The sequence below is a fragment of the Callithrix jacchus genome, chromosome 20 (assembly GCF_049354715.1).
Source record: "Callithrix jacchus isolate 240 chromosome 20, calJac240_pri, whole genome shotgun sequence".
In the NCBI taxonomy this organism is placed as follows: Eukaryota; Metazoa; Chordata; class Mammalia; order Primates; family Cebidae; genus Callithrix; species Callithrix jacchus.
This window is the reverse complement of record NC_133521.1, coordinates 9,070,496-9,092,702: the sequence shown is the minus strand read 5'-3', so window position 1 is coordinate 9,092,702 and position 22,207 is coordinate 9,070,496. Positions and strand designations below refer to the sequence as shown.

The following is a 22,207-nucleotide window of genomic DNA, read 5'->3' as shown; positions in this document are numbered from 1 at the left end:
CCAGCCCCCGCCGCCCCGCCCCACCCCCGCCCCCAACCCGGGGCGGCTCAATTCCGGGGAGGGCATGCTAATTTGGGTCGGCCCAGCCCGGGATGGGGGGGCGAAGGAGGGAGGGGAGAGGGAGGGAGCGGGGGGCGCCGGCCGGGGCGCCGGGCCCGCAGTGGAGAGGAGGCCGGGCCCCGGTGGCCTGGCCGCGGAGTCCCGGGCGGTCGCAAAGAGGGTTAACCCAGTGTCGGGAGGCGCGGAGCGCAGAGCCAGCCCCGCGGCCGGCTTATTGGGCCAGCGCGCGGAGAGACAGGGGTCTGCAGCAAATCACGAACTAATTGATTAAGGCGAGCGGGTTTGAATAGCGCTGGCCCGGTGCCAATCGCCTTTCAAAGAGCCCCTCTATGATTAATCGCAATGCATTATTGATAATCATAATTATAGCAGGACACATGCGCGCTGCGCCCGGGGCCGGGGAGCCGGGGAGGGGGCGGGCGGGCCGGCGGGCGGGGGGAGCCGCCGCCGCCGCCGCCGCTCGATTTCCGTAATTTTGAGAAGATTTTTTTTTAGTAATTTTTTATTCTGCCCCAGCTGATGTTTGAGCCAGCATGTCGCGGAGGAAGCAAGCGAAGCCTCAACATTTCCAATCCGACCCCGAAGTGGCCTCGCTCCCCCGGCGAGATGGTGAGTGCTCCGGCCCGCGCCGTGGACACACACACACGCACTCACCCTTACACTCGGACCCACGCACACGCGGCTGGCCCCCGCGCCCCCTACCCCACCGCGGCCCCGATCAGCTCTTCCACTTGGCGTGATTCTTTTTTTCTTTTTAGTTTTCAATGTGCCTTTGCTGGGCTTCCCCCCGCTGCCCCAGGGAAAGCAGGCACATCTCCCTGCAGGATCTTTCCGGAGTTGCCGGGTCCTCCCGGGGGAAGGAGGGCGGGCAAGCCGGCCTGGCTCCTCCATCCTGGTTTTTCCGGGGATCCCAGCCGCGGCCAGGACCCGGGAGCCCCATAAGGCGTGGGTGCAGGCGGAGGTCGTCCCCGCCTGACGGCGCGGGGTCCCTCGCGCTCCCCGCGCTGCGATCGGGGGCCCCCGGCCCGGCCTCTCTAGCCCGGCCCTGCTGCCAGCGGGAAGGAAGTTTACTTCGGGCGCCCGGCTGAACTCCGAGCCTGGGGGGAGCTTGCTGCGCCCCCAGCCCCACGCACACACTCCTCCTCGGCCCTCGCGGCAGAACAGGGGTGCCTTTAGAGGTTCAGAGATGCAAGAAGGTGGAGATTGGTGTCTGGGCGCCCGCTCCTGACTCACTGGGATCGCGGCCGGAGTGGAGAGTGCCGCTTGCCGCCAGTTGTTCCGGCGACTGTGCAAACGGACAGGGGAAGTGTCGGGTCTGGCTCCTAAAGTTTACCCAGGCATCTCTTCCTCAAACACTTGTACCCTCTGCCCCCCAAAATCTCTTAATGGTCGGTATGCTCTATCTGCGGATCGTAGTGCTCCCTACTTCCAGGCGAGTCGGGGAAGAAGTCGTAGGATAGTTTTACAGGTTTGGGGGTGGCTAGCCAGAGTGGAATCCCCCCGAAACAGGAGCCCTCGCTTCCTCCGATGGAGGCGACAACTGTGGGTTCCGAAGGGGCTGAACGAGTCCAGAAAACGTTTGTGTGCGGGAGCTATGGCAGACAGTGCAAGAGATCCGGGCTGGGAGTTGGGGTACGGAGGGAGGACACCTGGAATCCCTCCTTGCTCCTAAAGGTGTTTCACTGTGCCGGCCTCAGAGCTCCCAGGCCTAGAGCCCGAGGCGTTGCAGCGGCTCTCGGGCTCGGGTCCCCAGGTCGTCCCGGCACGAAGCTGGCCTCGGCTGCAGGAGGACCGACGAGGAGCAGCCTCGGCGGGGTCTCAGCGGCTCAGGATGCCGCTTGGGATGCCTGCGTCCTCGGCGGCATTTTGGGATGTGAAGGAGGGAGCTGGGCCCCGACAGAGCTCCGAAGCGTGCCCCTGATCAACACTTCAGTCCAGTAAGCAGTGGCCGCTTGGGCCCCACGGTCCCCGGCTTGTTTCCCAGCGGCCTGCCTCTGGGTACAGCTGAGAAGCAGTGAGGAGAAGGGACCCCGGCTCCCTTTACTCTTGCTGTCGGGTAAAGGGAGTCCTGACTTAGGGTCCCTGTAAGAAAATGGGGGACTTGAAATCAATTAAGAAAATGGTTAACAGTAACCCTCTTCCCGGCCCCCAGTATTTCCTCAAGCTTGAATCCTTACCCAGGTCCTCTGCGATTTCTCATTACGCTGAAAAGAACCCCTGAACCCCGCTTTCCACCTCCAGCGAAAGCGAGCACGCGGGATAGCTCGAGGTGAGATGACCCAAAGGCCGCAGCAGCTGCGCCGAGTGTTTTTCCGGGTTTTCTCAGTGTAGTTTCTTCTGCTTCCCGAACCCACACCCATCTTTCCTAAAGTTTCTGGTGAGACCTTTTGCACCGGAAAACTGCACAAGTTAACAGTTTGTACACAAAAAAGCAAACTAGAGATAACAGAGCGTTTTCTAGTGGTTTGTAAATTTGTACTGATTTTCTACATTAAAAAAAAAGTCTCGGCCTTCGAGGAGAAATGACGCGTGCTAGATCTTTGCCTTTCGCCTTCTGGATCAGGAATTTTTAATAGTTAAGTCTTCTCATAAAGCAATAGTATAAAAGGAATTCACTGCTTCTTACCATTATTCTTTATTAGTACTTTCTTTTTTTTTTTTTTTTAGTTTATTTGAGCTTTGAGGTAAGTTAGTTAAGTAACTGAATCAAGTTTCCTTTCTCTTTTCTCTCCTTCTTTTGATTTCTTTCTCTTCCTTCCTTTCTTTTTTCTTCCCCAAAGCTAATACATTGTCCTAAAGAAGCAGTAAACTGTTAGGGGCTCCCTAGGAAACACCCCCTCCCAGCCGTCTTTCCTCACCTCTCCCCACCCCCTCCTCTTTTTCTTCAGTAGTAATGGTTTTAGGTTATGACTGTTTTTACATGGTTGAACAATAAGTTTGGGAGAAGTTGCCTAGAGGGTAGATTTTGTAATAGGGTTTCAGGATTTAGTGTGTTGTAATAATATTAGTACACAAGTAATCCACCCCCATGCGGGACATACTGGAGGCCTAGCATACTCCAGTTCTTTTTATTTGGGAGTAGTTCTGAGATAAATAGAATTGAAAGTTCATGACATAACTCAAGGTTACCTTTTAAAAGTCACCTTTACTGCAGTGAATTCAGCAATCACATTCTTCTCCCCACATATAACCCATATTTCTAGGAGTAGCTGGGTTTTCTGTTTTGTTTTGTTATTTGCATATATAAAGAAAGGTTGGTACAGTTTTAGAAGGCAAGCCCCTTTTTAAGGATTCTCATTACGTTTTCTTATGTCTTGAGATACTCTTTAAAATATGACAAATGAAATATGAAACATACCAAATTAAATCTAGTTCATGCACTTCTTGTTTACCAGCACGTCAAATCGTATGACTTCTACCCAGAGACCAGAAAAGTTTGTAGACCCAAGTTACAGAAGCCCTGAAGGAGCGGCTCCCGAAGCTGAAAGCAGCTAGGGCTACTTAGTGTTGTTGTGTGTTCTGCCTGTGTATGTTTGAGTGTGTGTGTGCTTACAAAGAAAACCCAGGCCATGCTAAGGAGCTGCACAGATAGCTTCATCTAGAGCAAGTGCAACTAATGATAATAGTAATAACCGAGTATATGGTCGATTTCAGGATGCTGATGTTTTATTCTACTTTACAGCAGCTGCAATGCCAGAAACACTCTAAACTTGGTGATTTTTCTTCTTTTTATGAAACCAAGATTATGGCAAATATGATTTGTCTCTTAAATGATATTCAACAAGTCTCAAATTACTTGCAGGAAGATGACTGCTACAGGAAAGATAAATAATTCTGAGGAAAGGGAATATTAGAATCTAATGATTTTATTTGTGGGTTCTTTACTCTAAATTGGGATTTCAGTTATGTATTGTGTGTGCGTGTGTGTGTATGTGTGGGGTTCTTCTTTCTTGAGTGGTATTTTTAAGATTTCTGAAACTACTATGTGGATGGCCCATTTAGACTCCATTCATTTATTTAAAAAGAATTTTGATGCTCAGCTGTTTCAAGGAAAAGATAATATTGGAAAAATAAGACACCATGAAATGCAGATAAAACACTAACAATCATATGAAGTATCATAAAAATTCCTCTTATTTATATTAACAATGAAATTCTATCATTTACCAAAGTAATTTGTTCATTTTGAGCAGCTTAATAGCAGCACATTGATCCCCAGGCCCAAAAGGTTAGAGAGAACTGTAATTAATTGCTTGCTTTAAAAAAAAAAAAAAAAAAAAAAAAAACACCTGCAAGATAAGGCAGTTGGAAGGAATTCATGTTTAATCATAGACATTTTAAGTTTGTCATAATGGAAGATTCTAGATGAGAAAATGCAAACTGTTTTTGTGCGATCTGCTTCAGGCAGCACATACTTTCTAAAATGTTCAAACACACACACACATGAGCAAACTCGGGCATGGGGTAGTATGTGCGAAAGTGAATATGTGATACTGAATGTTTTGTGGTTTATTTCACATCGTTTCCCCTGGAGTTCATTGGCACAAGTACTAACGTATAGGTTATTCTTTGGAGGCTTTATTCCTTTTCTTTATACTTTTGGAGGTAGCAAGTTGTCTTTACCAACAGAGCCTGTTAGAAGGTAGAAGAACTCTACATTTTTTACGGTGAAGGTCTTACTGGAACAGAAGTAGGCAGACTGGTTAAGTTTCTGAAATCGTTAAAAGCCAAGCTCTCGTAGGAACCAGAACAAATTCCTTCTACAACCTCAACTAGGTTTTTCTGAGACACTTCTTGGTGCAGATTGCACCAGAATATTCCAAAACTATCCTTAGATTATTAAAACTGAAGCAGTTTGGCAAAAGAGGTGGAAAGTTAGCCGAAGAAATAACACCCCTCCCCCAAAAAAGAAAAAAGTTTGTGTGCCAGGCTTTAGAAAACCTAGATGTGTCAAGCTGTTTTAACCTTTGCTAGCCTCCTCCCATGCAAAGGTGACAAGGTCCAGATCATAATATGTCCTTCAGTATCTTCCCAGTGACCCCCAAATTGAATCCTGCTAGTCACTTAGCAGGAAGTTAGTAGTTTATTTTAGTTTCACCTTATCAGCTTGGCTTCTTTTCCTAACCTTATTCCCCCGTCACCCTCAGATGCCAGACCCCCAAAGGGGAAGATTGACAGGTAGTTCCCATAGCTCAGTTTTACCCTCAAACAACAGGGATTTAGTTTCTTGTGCCTTTGCCAATGTTTATGTAGTCAAAGTTTAGATCTCGCCTTAAGGAGTCTCTTTTTTACGCGTCACTGCAATAGGAAAGCCACAAAGAAGTTTTTGAACAAACCCTTGCAACTGGAACCCCATCTAGTGTTCAGTTTGATTCATCCATGGGAAAGACATTTTCCCCTTTCATTTATTGTGTCTATTAGGTGGGCTTGGATCACTATTTTAAAAGCAGTGTCTCGTCCATGTTGTTATTTTTTCAAAGATTTCACTTGTATTCTTCCACTAGAGAATACGCTTAATCCCAGTCAGAACAGCGAGTAAACCTCAAGGGTACCAGGAAATTTGTCCTTTGGTTGTGTATCACATAGAGGAAACTTTAGACATCACAGAAAATATGCACAGCATATGTTGTAGTGTTTGAAATTTCTTTGGAATCTTAAGTTGGACATTTGGATTCAGACTTTTTGTAGGTCGGTGTTAAAAAAAAAAGATAAGAGATCAATCAATCAAATATGTTTGTGATAAGAAAAGAAACAGGCTGTTAAAATTAAGGACTCCAAAACCACTATCCTGAGAAATTCTATTAAGAAGTGTAAATGCTGTCTTAAGATAATGGGCAGTACAGTGAAGTGTCTTTCTGAAGAGCTCCAACAAAGAAAACTAAATCTGGTAGAGTAAGGTGGTTGCGTTTGTTTTCGGTCTTGTTTTCCTTTCCTGGCTGGCTAAACCTTTCTGTGTGGGGCATAGTTTTATTTTTATTTTCTCAGTAGACAGATGTGCTAGAACACTTCAATTTTCTCCTTCCGATTCTGCAGTTTGGTTCAGAGGATGAAAAACTGACAAATTTGAATTAGGCATCAAGTACTTAAATAGTACATCAGAAACTAAAACATTTTGGATTTTAGTATAAATTTGGTGGAGACATAAGATCACTCTTCCCCTCCCACCAAAAGAAGGCCCAGAAAATTCCAAATATCTGTTTGTGTGTACATACTTAGAAAAGCACTGCTTCTTAAATTTTCCTATCTGACTAGGGTTGTGTACAAAATTAATCTGTATGCAAAATCCATAGAAAAGGAACAGGAATGTTATTTTCACCATAGTATAAGGAACAAGGCAACTGTATTTACTATAATGGGGTCACCAGTTGCAATCCTGTGTAACAGATTACTGAGAAAGATACAAGATAGCAGACAATCAGAAAAATGAATTAGAACATGTTCCTCTGCGTGTGTGTGTGTGCGCGCGTGTGAGAGAGAGAGAGAGAGAGAGAGAGAGAGAGAGAGAGAGAGAGAGAGGGAGAATCTTGCTACAACTTAAAATATTCCCTTTGGTAAAAAGTCCAAACTAGTTTTCATGTTTTGTCTTTTTCTTTCTTTTTTTTTTTAATAAAAGGGTGTTTCCTTGGAATTTTGTTCCAAATGCAGATAGATTTAAAGTTAAGAATTATTACAGTGTAGCGACACCTGCTTTTGAAATAAATCAGAATAGATACCAGTATTTTGGGGGAGTGGGGGTGTTCATAAACATCAGGAAATTAAATTAGTTGACTCTACAGTGAGATCAAATGTCAGCTTATTAAAAATGTTGTGAAAACCTAAGCTAAAATACGGGCAAGTTTTTAACACAGTCTCTTAAAAGCAAGCAGACATTTATTTTTAAACATCTATATTTTCCATCCAGTTAGCACAATCCTAAATATAAAAATGTTCACGTTGAAAAACTTGAAAATTCTCAAGTGAGTCTTGAGGCAGCACAAATGCAGAATTTGAGTGCAGGAAAGGAATCATCAGCTAAATCCTGTGAAGTAACCTTCCTTTTATTTTCTCTATATATTATGGGAATATCAGATGTTTGCAAGTCATAAAGAATTAAAATGTCTTTTAATCGTGAGCACAGATGTGCTAAATATTTGAAGCAACTACATTGTAATGTGTACAATTGATGAAGTCAGTTTTCTGATTTCCCTTGCTAGTTATTTAGTTCTGAATCTGTCATTATTTGTCTAAGCCCAGCTGACCAAGCAAAACTGTGTTTTAAAGTGGCTTTATGTTTTGATAAATGTGAGCTGGTTGAAAAGTATTTTCCACTGAATGCAGAGCTTAATAGAACATGCTGACATAATAGTTTTAATGCATTTTGTTGAAAATGTGTGAACAAACAGAATAGCTTTTGTTCCTTCATAATTGGCTGTAAAAGTAGATGGAAACATAACCATTACATATGGAAATGTGCAAAGAGAAAGAAATAACATTTCTGTTGAATATATTAGGAATTGCATTTCCTAGTTTAAAATAAGCATCTGAAATGGATGCATCATTTTAAATTGGTTGTCAAAATAAGAAGCTTTAAACAGAATTTTTGTCACATTATTTTTGTCCCAAGTTAAGCAACATAACTTTAGTAAATTTCATCTAATATTTTGTTTATATGATTTTAAGGCAGGGGGAGAGACAGAAAATGCTTCAAACAGCACCTTCCATATGCATAGGAATCCAGTGCCAATTAGGATGATTAAACATTAAATTAAAACCAAATCATCACTGGTATTTTCTGCTACAACTAAGATTTGTTTGGTGGTGTTAATGCATTTTGCACTATACCCTTGTGGAGATTAAAAGATGGGTATTAGGAAAGCTGGCTTGTTAAGTATAACTTAGCTACTCAAACAACACTCCCAGCGAATAAAGTGTGCATACATTTGGCATACTTCACCAGGGTTCTAATCAACTTCGGCATCACTCAAGGCAAATAGAGTTAAGGAATTTCTAGAAGTCAGTATTTAGTTATTAATTTTATTTTCTAGAATGTCAAACTAGTCAAACTTTTTAAAATGTTTACTACAAAAAGGCAAAGAGCTGACCCTTTCGAGTGGACTTTAGGTTTACTGGAAAAAGCAGCATTTTGATTTTACATTTATCCATATCTGCAATTACTTTGTTTTCTGCAAGTTTTCTAGGAGATTCAATTTGGAAGTCATGGAAACTACCTATTATCTGATTCAGTTCTGCAGAAAGGCATGCAGGGAGGTAATCCTGAATTAAACAGTTTTTTTTTTTTTTTCACAGCCTTCGTAGATGACCACACACCATTTGTACAACAGAAGTTGGTGTTCCCCATGCTGGGCAAACAATGGGAAGCCATCCTGTCTTTGAATAGGATGTTAGCTTGGAGTTAGAGATTTTTCTGTTTAATTTACAAATGGATCTTAGTGAGAAGACATCTGAGCAACCAGTGGAAACAAACATGAAATAAAGGGATTTTTATAATAAAAGGTTCAGGACAATCTGTTAAACAATTGATAACAGTTAAGAGCAAACTGTTTTTAAAGACATTCAGACAAGGAGAGCTGCAAAACATTTCCAAACCCTAAACCAAGAATTATTTCTTAGGAGATGGGAGCACTTCGCAACTGCACATACTTCTTGAAGTTGATGTTTAATCAGAAATGTAAATCTTGTGCCAGTTTTTATAGACATAGAGAGTACTTTTGATGAAATATTTAGAGGCGTAATGTTGCCATTCGAAGCATAGTGGCATATATCCTTTGATTAGTGGGATGGTAGCCAGAGTTGCATCTTTAATTTTAAAAATAAACATGCCACCGGGTGATATATAGGTGCCAGGCAGGCCTTGTAACGGATTATGATCATTGTGTTTCTCTTTATTGTGTGTGTTGCCTTCCCTTTTGTTTTCAAGTGAGTTTTGAGGAGCGGTTTGGAGGATTTGTTACTGACGTGACTAAAGTGTGTTTGTCACGGATCAGACTTAGTGCAGGTTCGAGGTAGGGGCTTGAGGTGATTTTCAAGTTGTCAGTCTACAGCTTGGTGATATGCATCCCCCCCCAACTCTTGTCACCAACTGATTGGAACCTGAATGACTACAAATTAGTTTAGTGACAGAACAAACTGTCACAGATATCTTTGAGTCAGTTGAAAATGAATAAGGTTGACGGAAACTGAAGAGCCTAATAAGTCCTCAGATTGGTTTGTGGACCCTCTCCGGACAAGTAGACAATAAGGTGTATAATAGATTGGAAATCAATATTTTGCTATGGAATTTCATCATGCACCAATGTCTCCCATTTGTAGTATTCTATATTTTGATGAAATATCTGAAGTCAATGACTCTCTGAGATACCAGATGGATAGGAATTCTTCCATATCCTTAAAAATTAATTATGGGTGTTCTTAGGTAATATTGATTGGTTTTCAAAGGCTACCATTTTGAATTTTGCAGGTTGCAGGTAGAAAACCATTGATTAGCTTTTTTTTTTTTTAAGTCATAGGTGATTGTGTGTCCTGGCCCCTTTTCTAACCCTGCACCTTTTTGATGTTTGTAGGAGACACAGAAAAGGTCCAACCGAGTCGCCCCACTAAGAGCAAGGATGCCCACGTCTGTGGCCGGTGCTGTGCCGAATTCTTTGAATTATCAGATCTTCTGCTCCACAAGAAGAACTGTACTAAAAATCAATTAGTTTTAATCGTCAATGAAAATCCAGCCTCCCCACCCGAAACCTTCTCCCCCAGTCCCCCTCCTGATAATCCTGATGAACAAATGAATGACACAGTGAACAAAACAGATCAAGTGGACTGCAGCGACCTTTCAGAACACAACGGACTTGACAGGGAAGAGTCCATGGATGTGGAGGCCCCGGTTGCTAACAAAAGCAGCATCGGCACTTCCAGCGGCAGCAGCCACAGCAGTACCGCCCCAACCAGCAGCAGCAGCAACAGCAGCAGCAGCAGCGGCTCCTCCACAGGTACCTCAGCGATCACAACCTCTCTACCTCAACTCGGGGACCTGACAACACTGGGCAACTTCTCCGTGATCAACAGCAACGTCATCATCGAGAACCTCCAGAGCACCAAGGTGGCGGTAGCCCAGTTCTCCCAGGAAGCGAGGTGCGGCGGGGCCTCCGGGGGCAAGCTGGCAGTCCCAGCCCTCATGGAACAGCTCCTAGCTCTGCAGCAGCAGCAGATACATCAGCTGCAACTGATCGAACAGATTCGTCACCAAATATTGCTGTTGGCTTCTCAGAACGCAGACTTGCCAACATCTTCTAGTCCTTCTCAAGGTACTTTACGAACATCTGCTAACCCCTTGTCCACGCTAAGTTCCCATTTATCTCAGCAGCTGGCAGCAGCAGCTGGATTGGCACAGAGCCTTGCCAGCCAGTCTGCCAGCATTAGTGGTGTGAAACAGCTACCCCCAATCCAGCTACCTCACAGCAGTTCTGGCAACACCATCATTCCATCCAACAGCGGCTCTTCTCCCAATATGAACATATTGGCAGCGGCAGTTACCACCCCGTCCTCAGAAAAAGTGGCTTCGAGTGCTGGGGCCTCCCATGTCAGCAACCCAGCGGTCTCATCTTCGTCCTCACCAGCTTTTGCAATAAGCAGTTTATTAAGTCCTGCGTCTAATCCACTTCTACCTCAGCCAGCCCCCGCTAACTCGGTTTTCCCCAGCCCTTTGCCCAACATTGGAACAACTGCAGAGGATTTAAACTCCTTGTCTGCCTTGGCCCAGCAAAGAAAAAGCAAGCCACCAAATGTCACTGCCTTCGAAGCTAAAAGTACTTCCGATGAGGCATTCTTCAAACACAAGTGCAGGTTCTGCGCGAAGGTCTTTGGGAGTGACAGTGCCTTGCAGATCCACTTGCGTTCCCACACCGGAGAGAGGCCGTTCAAGTGCAACATTTGCGGTAACAGGTTCTCCACCAAGGGGAATCTGAAAGTCCATTTTCAGCGCCACAAAGAGAAATACCCTCACATCCAGATGAACCCCTATCCTGTGCCTGAGCATTTGGACAATATCCCCACGAGTACCGGCATCCCATACGGCATGTCCATCCCTCCAGAGAAGCCAGTCACCAGCTGGCTAGACACCAAACCAGTCCTGCCTACTCTGACCACTTCAGTCGGCCTGCCATTGCCCCCAACCCTCCCAAGCCTCATACCCTTCATCAAGACAGAAGAGCCAGCCCCCATCCCCATCAGCCATTCTGCCACCAGCCCCCCAGGCTCAGTCAAAAGTGACTCCGGGGTCCCTGAGCCGGCCACGAGAAACCTAGGTGGGCTCCCAGAGGAAGCCGAAGGGTCCACTCTGCCACCCTCCAGTGGCAAAAGCGAAGAGAGTGGCATGGTCACCAACCCAGTCCCAACAGCGAGCAGTAGCACCCTGAGCTCCCCAGTGGCAGACTGTGGCCCCTTGGGCAGTGCCACCACCTTTACCAACCCTTTGTTGCCACTCATGTCCGAGCAGTTCAAGGCCAAGTTTCCTTTTGGGGGACTCCTGGACTCAGCCCAGGCATCAGAGACATCCAAGCTTCAGCAACTGGTAGAAAACATTGACAAGAAGGCCACTGACCCCAATGAGTGCATCATCTGCCACCGGGTTCTCAGCTGCCAGAGCGCCTTGAAAATGCACTACAGGACTCACACTGGGGAGAGGCCCTTTAAGTGTAAGATCTGTGGCCGGGCTTTCACCACAAAAGGGAATCTTAAAACCCACTACAGTGTCCATCGTGCTATGCCCCCACTCAGAGTCCAGCATTCCTGCCCCATCTGCCAGAAGAAGTTCACGAACGCTGTGGTCCTACAGCAGCACATCCGAATGCATATGGGAGGGCAGATCCCCAACACCCCAGTCCCCGACAGCTACCCCGAGTCCATGGAGTCTGACACAGGCTCCTTCGATGAGAAAAATTTTGATGACCTAGACAACTTCTCCGATGAAAACATGGAAGACTGTCCTGAGGGCAGTATCCCCGATACGCCCAAGTCTGCAGACGCCTCCCAAGACAGCTTATCTTCTTCGCCTTTGCCCCTAGAGATGTCGAGCATTGCTGCTTTGGAAAATCAGATGAAGATGATCAATGCCGGCCTGGCAGAGCAGCTGCAGGCCAGCCTGAAGTCAGTGGAGAATGGGTCCGTGGAGGGGGATGTGCTGACCAATGATTCATCCTCAGTGGGTGGTGACATGGAGAGCCAAAGTGCCGGCAGCCCAGCCATCTCAGAGTCTACCTCTTCCATGCAGGCTCTGTCCCCGTCCAACAGCACCCAGGAGTTCCACAAGTCACCCAGTGTTGAGGAGAAACCACAGAGAGTGGTCCCAAGTGAGTTTGCCAATGGTTTGTCTCCCACCCCAGTGAATGGTGGGGCTTTGGATTTGACGTCGAGTCACGCAGAGAAAATCATCAAAGAAGATTCTTTGGGGATTCTCTTCCCTTTCAGAGACCGGGGTAAATTTAAAAACACTGCTTGCGACATTTGTGGCAAAACATTTGCTTGTCAGAGTGCCTTGGACATTCACTATAGAAGTCATACCAAAGAGAGACCATTTATTTGCACAGTTTGCAATCGTGGCTTTTCCACAAAGGGTAATTTGAAGCAGCACATGTTGACACATCAGATGCGAGATCTGCCATCCCAGCTCTTTGAGCCCAGTTCCAACCTTGGCCCCAATCAGAACTCGGCGGTGATTCCCGCCAACTCATTGTCATCTCTCATCAAAACAGAGGTCAACGGCTTCGTGCATGTTTCTCCTCAGGACAGTAAGGACACCCCCACCAGTCATGTCCCTTCTGGGCCTCTGTCTTCCTCTGCCACATCCCCAGTTCTGCTCCCGGCTCTGCCCAGGAGAACTCCCAAGCAGCACTACTGCAACACGTGTGGCAAAACCTTTTCCTCGTCGAGTGCCCTGCAGATTCACGAGAGAACTCACACTGGAGAGAAACCCTTTGCTTGCACTATTTGTGGAAGAGCTTTCACGACTAAAGGCAATCTTAAGGTACCTTGCTCTGTCTGCACCCCACCCACTCCCTCAACCCTGTCCCACTGTCATTGATTATCTATAATGCATGCCCCCAGAGTCATCAGCCCAGATATTCAGGGTGAGAGCTCTTGCAAGGGAACCTGCTGCACATGGTGGAAGGCGGAGAAACGAGGGTGCCTGGGAGGGTCAGGATCGTGGCAGGGACAAGGGCAGGCTGCAGCTCACTGAATGTCAGTGCACGTTGAATAATTTGGTACCTAAGCGAAGCAGCGGCCTCTCTCTGTTGTCTCGCTAAGTGCACCAAATGAATTGCTTTACCTACCAAGGAAGACAGCCTGGCGTTGCCATGGGGTATTGATTAAAGACCTCCATGTGGCCTGTGTGCTGCCCGTATCACTTAATAATTATGGTTCTTGGTGTATGCATCTATTTTTCATAACTGCAGTCCAGCATGGTTTGTTTGTCTAAAAACAATAATATCGCTGCTCTGCTAATGGGTATTGTGATAATTGATTATACAGCATTTCCTACTGATATGGAAATAAAGCAAATATGCTCAAGTTCTAGAGCAACAGTTGAGTGCTCTTAGTGTGTACATTCTTCTGTTGACAGAGTATTTCTCTGGAGATTGCTCCCAGTAATGTGAGATGAATAATTACTTTCTGGCTTTTCTCTCCATATGCAGGCCCTCCAATGGGCAATCAGGGAGGGATACCTTCTTCCCATCTGAAAAGGACATTTATAGGGTAAAGGGTGTCAGATACAATACTTAACATTGCAATGAGAGTGGACATAACAATTCTAACCCTGAAAGGAACTATCCACCACTGCCTGGCTTGCTTGAGGCCATTATAAGCTAAATATGGGTAATAAAAAAGAAGTAAGTAAGGCAGCTTTGCCCAGGAAGAGGGGAGCCAGCCCAGGGCTGCAGAGAGTGAACATGTTATTACTAGACAGGAGGAATGGATGGTTCCTGTTGCCTTCACTGTCTGTCACATGATGAGAATAGACATTTAGGCCACTTGCTTTGTGGACATTTGGGATATGAGTCGAGACAGATTCAGCTACTAAGCTTCTCTCCCCCTCCTCTTCCTCCCCTCTCTGCCTGCCCTCCCCATATCTCAGGTACACATGGGCACTCACATGTGGAATAGCACCCCTGCACGACGGGGTCGGCGACTCTCTGTGGATGGCCCCATGACATTTCTAGGAGGCAATCCCGTCAAGTTCCCAGAAATGTTCCAGAAGGATTTGGCGGCAAGATCAGGAAGTGGGGATCCTTCCAGCTTCTGGAATCAGTATGCAGCAGCACTCTCCAACGGGCTGGCGATGAAGGCCAACGAGATCTCCGTCATTCAGAACGGTGGCATCCCTCCAATTCCTGGAAGCCTCGGCAGTGGGAACAGCTCACCTATTAGTGGGCTGACAGGAAACCTGGAGAGGCTCCAGAACTCAGAGCCCAACGCTCCCCTGGCTGGCCTGGAGAAAATGGCAGGCAGTGAGAACGGAACCAACTTCCGCTTCACCCGCTTCGTAGAGGACAGCAAAGAGATCGTCACAAGTTAAAGCAGCTGGGCTGGAGACATAGCATTCATTCCTGTTCAGAATGCAACCTATGGTGGCCTCCTACTCCTTGCCCCCCGCCCCCCGCACCATGCCCTTTCCTTCTGTTCCCCTGCTCTATGAACTACAACATTATGAAGACATTTTTTTGTACCTTGTTCAACTTTAGAGTTCTAAGAAAGCTTATTTATTAGTGATATAACCTTGCTTTGCAAACAGAATGCAAGCGTTAACTTTGGTCTTCTGTATTTTGGACTAAATACTAATTGACTAGAGTGCTGTAAACTTGCTGTAACATTTATGGCAATTGCAAGTTGCCCTGCTAGGCAGTTGTAATCTGGCATTAACTTATTTTCTATATCCAGTTTAATATGAATCTGGTGTTGATGCAATGCCTCGGTGATGCATTAGATCTCTAATAAAGTCTGTATATACATGTACACTTTGATCCTGCTGGGAAATTTTATCAGCAAACACATTGTCTAATCGTTCAAAACAGATTTAAGGAAAGGACTGAAAGTACAGACTGAACAGTGTGGTTCTTTGAAAGGTTTGTTTTTTTAATTTTTATTCTAAAATTCAGCCAGTTTTGTTTTGTTTTGTAGATTTAACCCTTTCCATTGGGAACTGCTATTTGTATTGTGCTTTTTACTTGAGTCGTCTTCAATGTCAATAAGTTTCTGTACAGTAATAAGCACGCAGAATTCTTTAGAGAAAAAGAAAACAAGTGTTGTTTTGGTAGTTGAAACTGAGACGTAACATTTTGCCTTGTAGGTATATTCACAATAGAAAATGTGTGCTGGAATTTCACAATGCTGCTAAGTATAGCATCTTGAACAACCTTCAGTGGAGAAAATGTAGATGCTCTTGTATATACAATAAGAAATATCACTTTCATTAAAATGTACATATGTTCTTTACAAGAGCAAATGCTTCTTCTTGATCAAGAGAGCAGGTATAGTGTTTGTTTATTTTGTATTAGGTATGGAAGAAAAAAATTGGACTGTTACATGCACTTTCTTGGAAAGTTGAAAGGAAAGGGGGGGTCCAATTTCTTTAACATTTAATACTTACTAACAGCAGAGATACTGTAATTTTACTCAAGTAATCAAATACATTTTTTTTTGCAACAGATAAAACCAAATAATGTGTCTGTGTTTTTAGAGTGCATTTCTATTTAGCTAGGCCCTTAAATGCATTTTCACTATTCCCCAGGTAGCGGTAAATTGTGTATGTGAGTGTGTAACTCTCTTTAATTGAGGAATTGTAAAAGGCATAACAGAAACGAGTTTGCATGGGCCTGCGTTTTCTTTTATTTTGAAATCTGGAGGCCCTAGATATTTTCCCAGTATCCATGACTTATTTAGGAATGAATTTTATAGACTCTGCTTGCTACCCACCCCCAAGAAAAATGAAAAAAATGAAATGACATAAAAAGATGTTGTTGGAGGTTTTATCCCAACAGGTAAGTTTCTTTTAAGCCAGATATTTATGCCGATTTAGATTTCACTTTTATTATTTTGGTTCTATTTCCCTTAATACAGTCACGTTTTTTTCAGGCAGTTGAGAGCCACATTGCTGGGGAGTTCCCGATGCTGCGCGGTTATATAATCTGACTCAAACTGGGCCTCAACCCAGAGAGGTCAACATGTTCTTTATTTAATTGGTCTTTTAGGCATTTAAAGGCACATGCATATTTGAAAGAAAAAGTCTATTAGAAATGTTATGTAGAGTCAGCTTGAATATTTCATCATGCAAATTCAATGGGATTCTTCCCCTCTCCCTGTTGCTCTGGGGCGGAGCGGGGAAACAGGCTTTCTTCCTCCTGATCTCTATTTTGGGGTGAGCAAACAGACTAAATGGAAGTTGTGTCCAGAGGGGTCGCCGATTTTTTTATTTTTTATTTTTTTGTTTTTAATGTTTCGGGGAGGTGGTGAACTGCCGCAGCCGGCGGTTGTGCCCTGGTAAGGTAGAAAGTCTCGGGCCGCTTCCTGCAGAAGTTTCCACCAGGGCTCGGGCCTCCCGGGGCCGCTCTCCCCCGACCTTGCCGTTAGACCTTTGTGCGGAGGGGGCGCCCTCAGCCCCAGCTCGGCCTTCGGGCCCGGGCCGGGCCTTCGGGAAGGTAGGGGCTGACCTGAGCCGGGACAGTGCAGGGGAGGGGGTGGGAGCCCTAGAGGCAGAGAGGGCAGCGGCGGGGTGGGCGTGGGGGCGGCGGGTGCGTCACTTAATGAGTGATGCTGAGAATCACCCCAAAGGCTGGGCACCCAAACAGTTAGAGGGACAAATTTCTCGGTCTCGCCTCTCCCGTCCCGTCCCCTTTGCCCCAGGGTGACCTTTTTTCCTCAAGACTGGGGACATGGATTGAAGGCCGGAATTCCAGCCAGAAGCTCTTGTTCTGTGCGGGCCAGACTGAGCGGCTTCCACTGCATAGACGAAGTCCACACCTTCCCATCGCTGGGCGTGGCGAGGAGGGGCTGCCCCGGGCTGCACGCCCTTTGCGCCCAGGCCCCTGTCCCGCGGGCGGACCGTGCGCGGAGGGACAGGGCCTGGGGACATCCGAGGGAAGTGGTCCGGGGGTCTGCCGGCCACCGAGAGGGGCAGGCTTGGACAGTGCTCCCCTGGCGCACACGCCAGGCTCCTCGCCGGCCCTCTCCAAAGGGCCCAGGTGGCTGCCCCGCGACGCCATCCACCAAGAGTCCGACAGCAGCTGGATCCCGCTTCCAAAGGTCGCCGCCGCCGGGTCCCCGGGGCTCCCGCACGCAGGGCCTGGCGCGAAGGTCACCGCCCAGCACCACCTCGGTCTGCGCGTCCATTTCCAAGAGGCAGGCGGTGGAGAGGGGAGCCCGGGCACCGTGTTCCCTTTCCCTCTCATTACCAACCTCCTACCCTCCATTGGTTTCTGAAAGTGAGTTGCGGGGAGCAAAAGTCACTTTTCTTTCGGGAGGCATCAAAAGCGTTTAGGAACAGGTCCGAGGGTCTCTGTTTCTCCCCTGCTCGCGCTCTCTCTCTCTCTCTCTCTCTCTCTCTCTCTCTCTCTCTCTCTCTCTCTCTCTCTCTCTCTCTCTCTCTCTCTCTCTCTCTCCCCGCCCGGTCCCTCGCTCCCTCCGTCCCCGCTTTTGTCCCTGCCTTTTTATCCATTTATTGATTGACTATCGTTCTAATCTATTGATCATTACCTGCCCATTCATTCCCCTTTCCATCCATTTCCAAAATAAGAAATCGCCCTCTGCCCTGCTTCTCCTCCCAGTGTGAAAAATACACTCAGCCTTTGGACTCGGCCGGCAAAACAGAACTAGATTTACGTTTATAAAGCAACAGGGTTGAGGTGAAGGCAGCCGAGGGGCACGCACCCCCTCCTCACCTACTCCCCGACCCTCGCCCCGCCACGCCTCACTGGAGGTGCCCCTTGGTGGTATTGGAATCACGGAAAACCGAGTTCACTGAATTAAGGAAGGATTGTTGCTGCAACTAAGTTCACAGAATTTTTTAATTGAAAATACTCACTTTGGTGACAGTTTCCCCAGCTTTTTTTTTTTTTTAATGGGAATTGTAAAAATACAGAACAGCACAGAGAAGAATTTAAGAAACGCTTTGTGCCTTCACTCAAAATTTACAAAAGTTAGGAACTTGTAGTTTATTCGAGTTTTTTTTTTCTTCCACCCCTCCCTAGGAGCTACGTTTCCTGTTCTTCCCCTCTGCCTAGGTAGCTATCATTCTCTCATTCTCTTCTCTGTCTTTCCTTCCTTATATTCCTTCGCGCTTTTCCTTTTTCCTTCCTCCTCCAACTCCACTACCCCTCCTTTCCTACCCACCCCCACAGGCTTCCTTCTTTCTGGAAAATATACTTGGAAGAGCAGTTTGGTAATTGACAGGGACCTGGGGAGGGAAAAAGAGAGAGAGAGGAAGAAAGAACAAATACTGACCCAAGCTGCCGAAGAAGAACTCCACCTCCCCCACCCCCCACCCGTGGGGGAAAGGTGGGTAGCTTAGGGGAGGATTCCTGAAGATCAACTGGAGATACCTGAAGGTGACTTTGGGCTTAGAGTTTTCACATCCCAATCTTCACAGGCCAGGTCTATTCAAATGGCTTTTTAGGGAGTGGAGGGAGGACAATTTTTTTTTTTTTTTTAATTAGAGGAAAAAAAATCTTCAAACAGAAAATTCTAAATGATTTGCAGTTGACATAAATTTCTAGCAGTAGATTATTTGCTTATTGTTTTTGGCATGTCGTGAATGTCAAGAATGAGAGAACTTAAAAAAAAAAAAGAAGTCTCCCACTCTGCTAAAACTTAGCAGTCCTGTTAGAAAAATAAAGCAATGGATTCTTTACTAGGAGTTACACACTCCACCCCGAATGAAACAAATGTCAGAGGGGGTAACAAAGTGGAAAAAGTGTGAAGTGAATTTCAAAGGGCTCCACAGTAAAGCGCAATCTGAGATTCACAGAAAAGTAGAGACGGATAAGACAGGAATTAGGTCATCTAGTCCAGACCCCAGGAAATATGTCTAGATCAAAGCCTGCTCTGTTAGAATAAACAAAACAGGACCCATTGGGCCCTACCAATATTTTCATCTCAGTGCTAAGAGCTGCTAATCTAACCAGCTATATTTGATGAAAGGGGGTAAAAATTACAACTGTAAAAATGAGGACGTAAAAAATGTCCTCTCAACTCTTAGAGGAAGATAAAGATTTAGATTTGAGCTAAAAAGTAACAAGATCCAGGCCCAGATCAACACAAACTTCCTGGAATTTTAGCACTAAGTAAATTATCTAATCCTAGCCATTGTTCCCTCCCTGCTACCACCCCTCACCCCCACCCATCTTGTGCACCCCATGCAATTGAGTGTGCCAGATGATTTACATTAAAAATTGGTTAAATTTTAACTGCAGTCTGAGGACATTGCAGGAGGCCTATGGGGTTCACTTCTTTTGCATTCCTTAAAGACCTCCACTAGCCCCAGCGTGGCCTGCCCCCCACCTCAGTGGTTGGGGTAGCAGCCTGGACTTCCTTGTGTGAATGCTTTGTTTAAGCCCAGTCTTAAAGTTTGGGTTCCCTTTCCACTGTGAAGGGCAGATGGACAGAGGCCTGGCTTGTGTGTCCCATCAGCCTAGCTTTGGGTATGCACCATCCGTCAGCTTGTTGATATTTTTGCAGCTAAGCCGAAAGACTGTGTAAGTACTTGGTAAGGCTTTCTTTCACCACCAACTTGATGGCCTTCAACCAACGGCCAGGGAACATTCAATAGGTAGAAACATCTACAAAAACGGACAGGAAATCCCAGAGAAGGAAAATTCGCCCGGGCTAAATCCCAGGTTTGTAGTTCCTGACTGAGCTTGGCTTCCTCTTAACTGTTTAAACATACGACTTGGCTCCTCTTGTGTTTCTGTGTCCATCTGAGCTCAAGTTGAACAAAGACTTGTGGGCCGCGTGTCAACCTGGCTCCAGCGCTTTCAGAAGCCAGGGACGTTGACAACAGGGATGGGGAGTGTGACCTGCCTTTCTGAACGCAGCCAGGAGCAGACCATTTTCTGTGTGTGGCCCCTGCCTGCTCACTTTGCCAAAGGCAATTCCAGGATAGGCTTTTTGCTTACATCCTGTGGAGGGCTTTGAAGACAAGTGAAACTGCATTGGCGGCCACATACAAGTCGATCCTTCCTTATAAGACCCAGAGTGGGACCTAGTCCAGTTGCACCAGGCACAGCTGAATCCTGCCACAGTGCAGTCTGTTAGGTCATGGATGCCTGGAGACCAGGAGGCCATGTCACCTTGTCTTCACAGCGACATTCAGGGTGAAGTCCTCGAAGTCACCTGGAAACATGGGTAAACATGGTAGACCCCTCCCTGATGTTAGAGGCAGACAAAACATCACTATATACTAATCACTCCGCAGACCTGCTTCTGTATTCAGAAGTCAGAATTCTCTATGTCTTATCTTGCTTGTGATTCATAACAATCCATTTAACAGATGACAAAACTAAGACCCTGAGAGCAGAGAAGGAACATTTGGACACCAGGAGACCCAGAGCCTGAATGCCAACTTTGGGCATTTGGCAATCATTGCCTGATCTGTGGTACCATTCCCCAGACTATGCCGTGAGAGGTTAGACTTCCATCAATAGTCTCCAGTAGCTTCCTTCAAACTCTTGCCATGTTTATAACCACATTAGTGGAATCCCACCTTTACTTTTACTTATTTAATAATTTAAGCATACTTCCTTTTTAAAACTTAAGTATATTTATATTAAAAGGAATGGGAAACATTAAATTCATTTATCTCCAGTAGTCTTTCTAATCCGGTGCAAGAGAAGCCCTTAGAGTGCAGAACGGTTTTACGCTGGGGATGTGCCCGAATTCGAGGTAATCTGAGCAAATCCTGTGGCTTCACCCAATGACGCCCTTTCTGGGTTCTCTTCTAATCAGCTGCCTCTTGTTTCAGACAAGTGTGAGGTCTGTGGGTCTTAAAGAGTTTTATTGAAGCCCCATCTCCCCCTGCCCTTACCCGTCAATACACACCTTTGACCTGGCCCAGAGTTTTCCAAACTGCAGAATGTGACCCAACAGTACATTATGAAATCAGTAGAATATATCATCACTAGGACTATTTTTTTTAACGTAATAGGACAGAAAAATATCAGAGTATATCACATGTAGTGAGGGTAAGTGGTCTCTTGTGAAGCTTTTGTTTCAGTTTTATATATGTGTGCATTGGGCATGGTGTCATTTTTAGCATGAGTTGCCATCAAAAAAGTTTGGGCCGGGTGCAGTGACTGAGGCCTGTAATCCCAGCACTTTGGGAGACTGAGGCTGGTGGATCACCTGAGGTTAGGAGTTCAAGACCAGCCTGGCCAATGTGGTGAAACCTCATCTCTACTAAAAATACAAAAATTAGCAGGGCGTGGTGGCGGATGCCTGTAACCAGCTACTCAAGAGGTTGAGACAAGAGAATCACTTGAACCTGGAAGGCGGAGGTTGCAGTGAGCCAAGATCGTGCTGTTACACTCCAGACTGGGTGATAAGAGCAAGACTCCATCTCAAAAAAAAAAAAAATTTGAAACTGGCCAGGAGCAATGGCTCATGCCTGTAATCGCAGCACTTTGGAGGCCAATGTGGGCAGATTGCCTGGGTCCAGGAGTTTGAGACAAGCCTGGTGTCTCAACATGGCGAAACTCCGTCTCAACAAAAAATACAAAATTAGCCAGGTGTGGTGGCATGTGCTGTAGTCCCAGCTACTCAGGAGGCTGAGGTGGGAGGATCCATTGAATCTGGGAGATGGAGTTGCAGTCAGCTGAGATCACACCACTACACTCCAGACTGGGTAACAGAGCAAGACCCTGTCTCAAAAAAATTTAAATAAAACAAAAGTTTGAAACATAAAGAATGATACATGTTTGAGATAATGGCTATGCTAATTACCCCTTTCTGATTACTATCATTATATGTATTGAAACATCACTATATACCCCATATATACAATTATTACTTATCATTTAAAGACTAGAAACTACAGTAATATTAATTCTTGGTTTAAAAAAGTTTGAAAGCTATTGACAAAGACTCTGAAACATGTGATTACCCTCTCTGTTTC

General features: G+C 45.8%; 1 protein-coding gene across 2 annotated transcripts; it reads left to right on the top strand.

Annotated features, from left to right (window-relative positions):
- Positions 1–159: 159 nt before the first annotated feature.
- On the top strand, positions 160–15,759 carry SALL1 (spalt like transcription factor 1). Of its 2 annotated transcripts, none has more exons than XM_078357801.1 (3): positions 160–669; positions 9,621–13,072; positions 14,183–15,759. In XM_078357801.1, exons 1-3 carry the CDS (start codon positions 594–596, stop codon positions 14,621–14,623), a joined length of 3,969 nt encoding a protein of 1,322 aa, XP_078213927.1. In that variant the 5' UTR covers positions 160–593; the 3' UTR covers positions 14,624–15,759. The 2 variants fall into 2 exon arrangements, with proteins under 2 accessions (XP_078213927.1, XP_054104410.2); XM_054248435.2 differs by having other exon boundaries at positions 9,621–13,076; positions 14,187–15,759.
- The last annotated feature ends 6,448 nt before the right edge of the window (positions 15,760–22,207 follow it).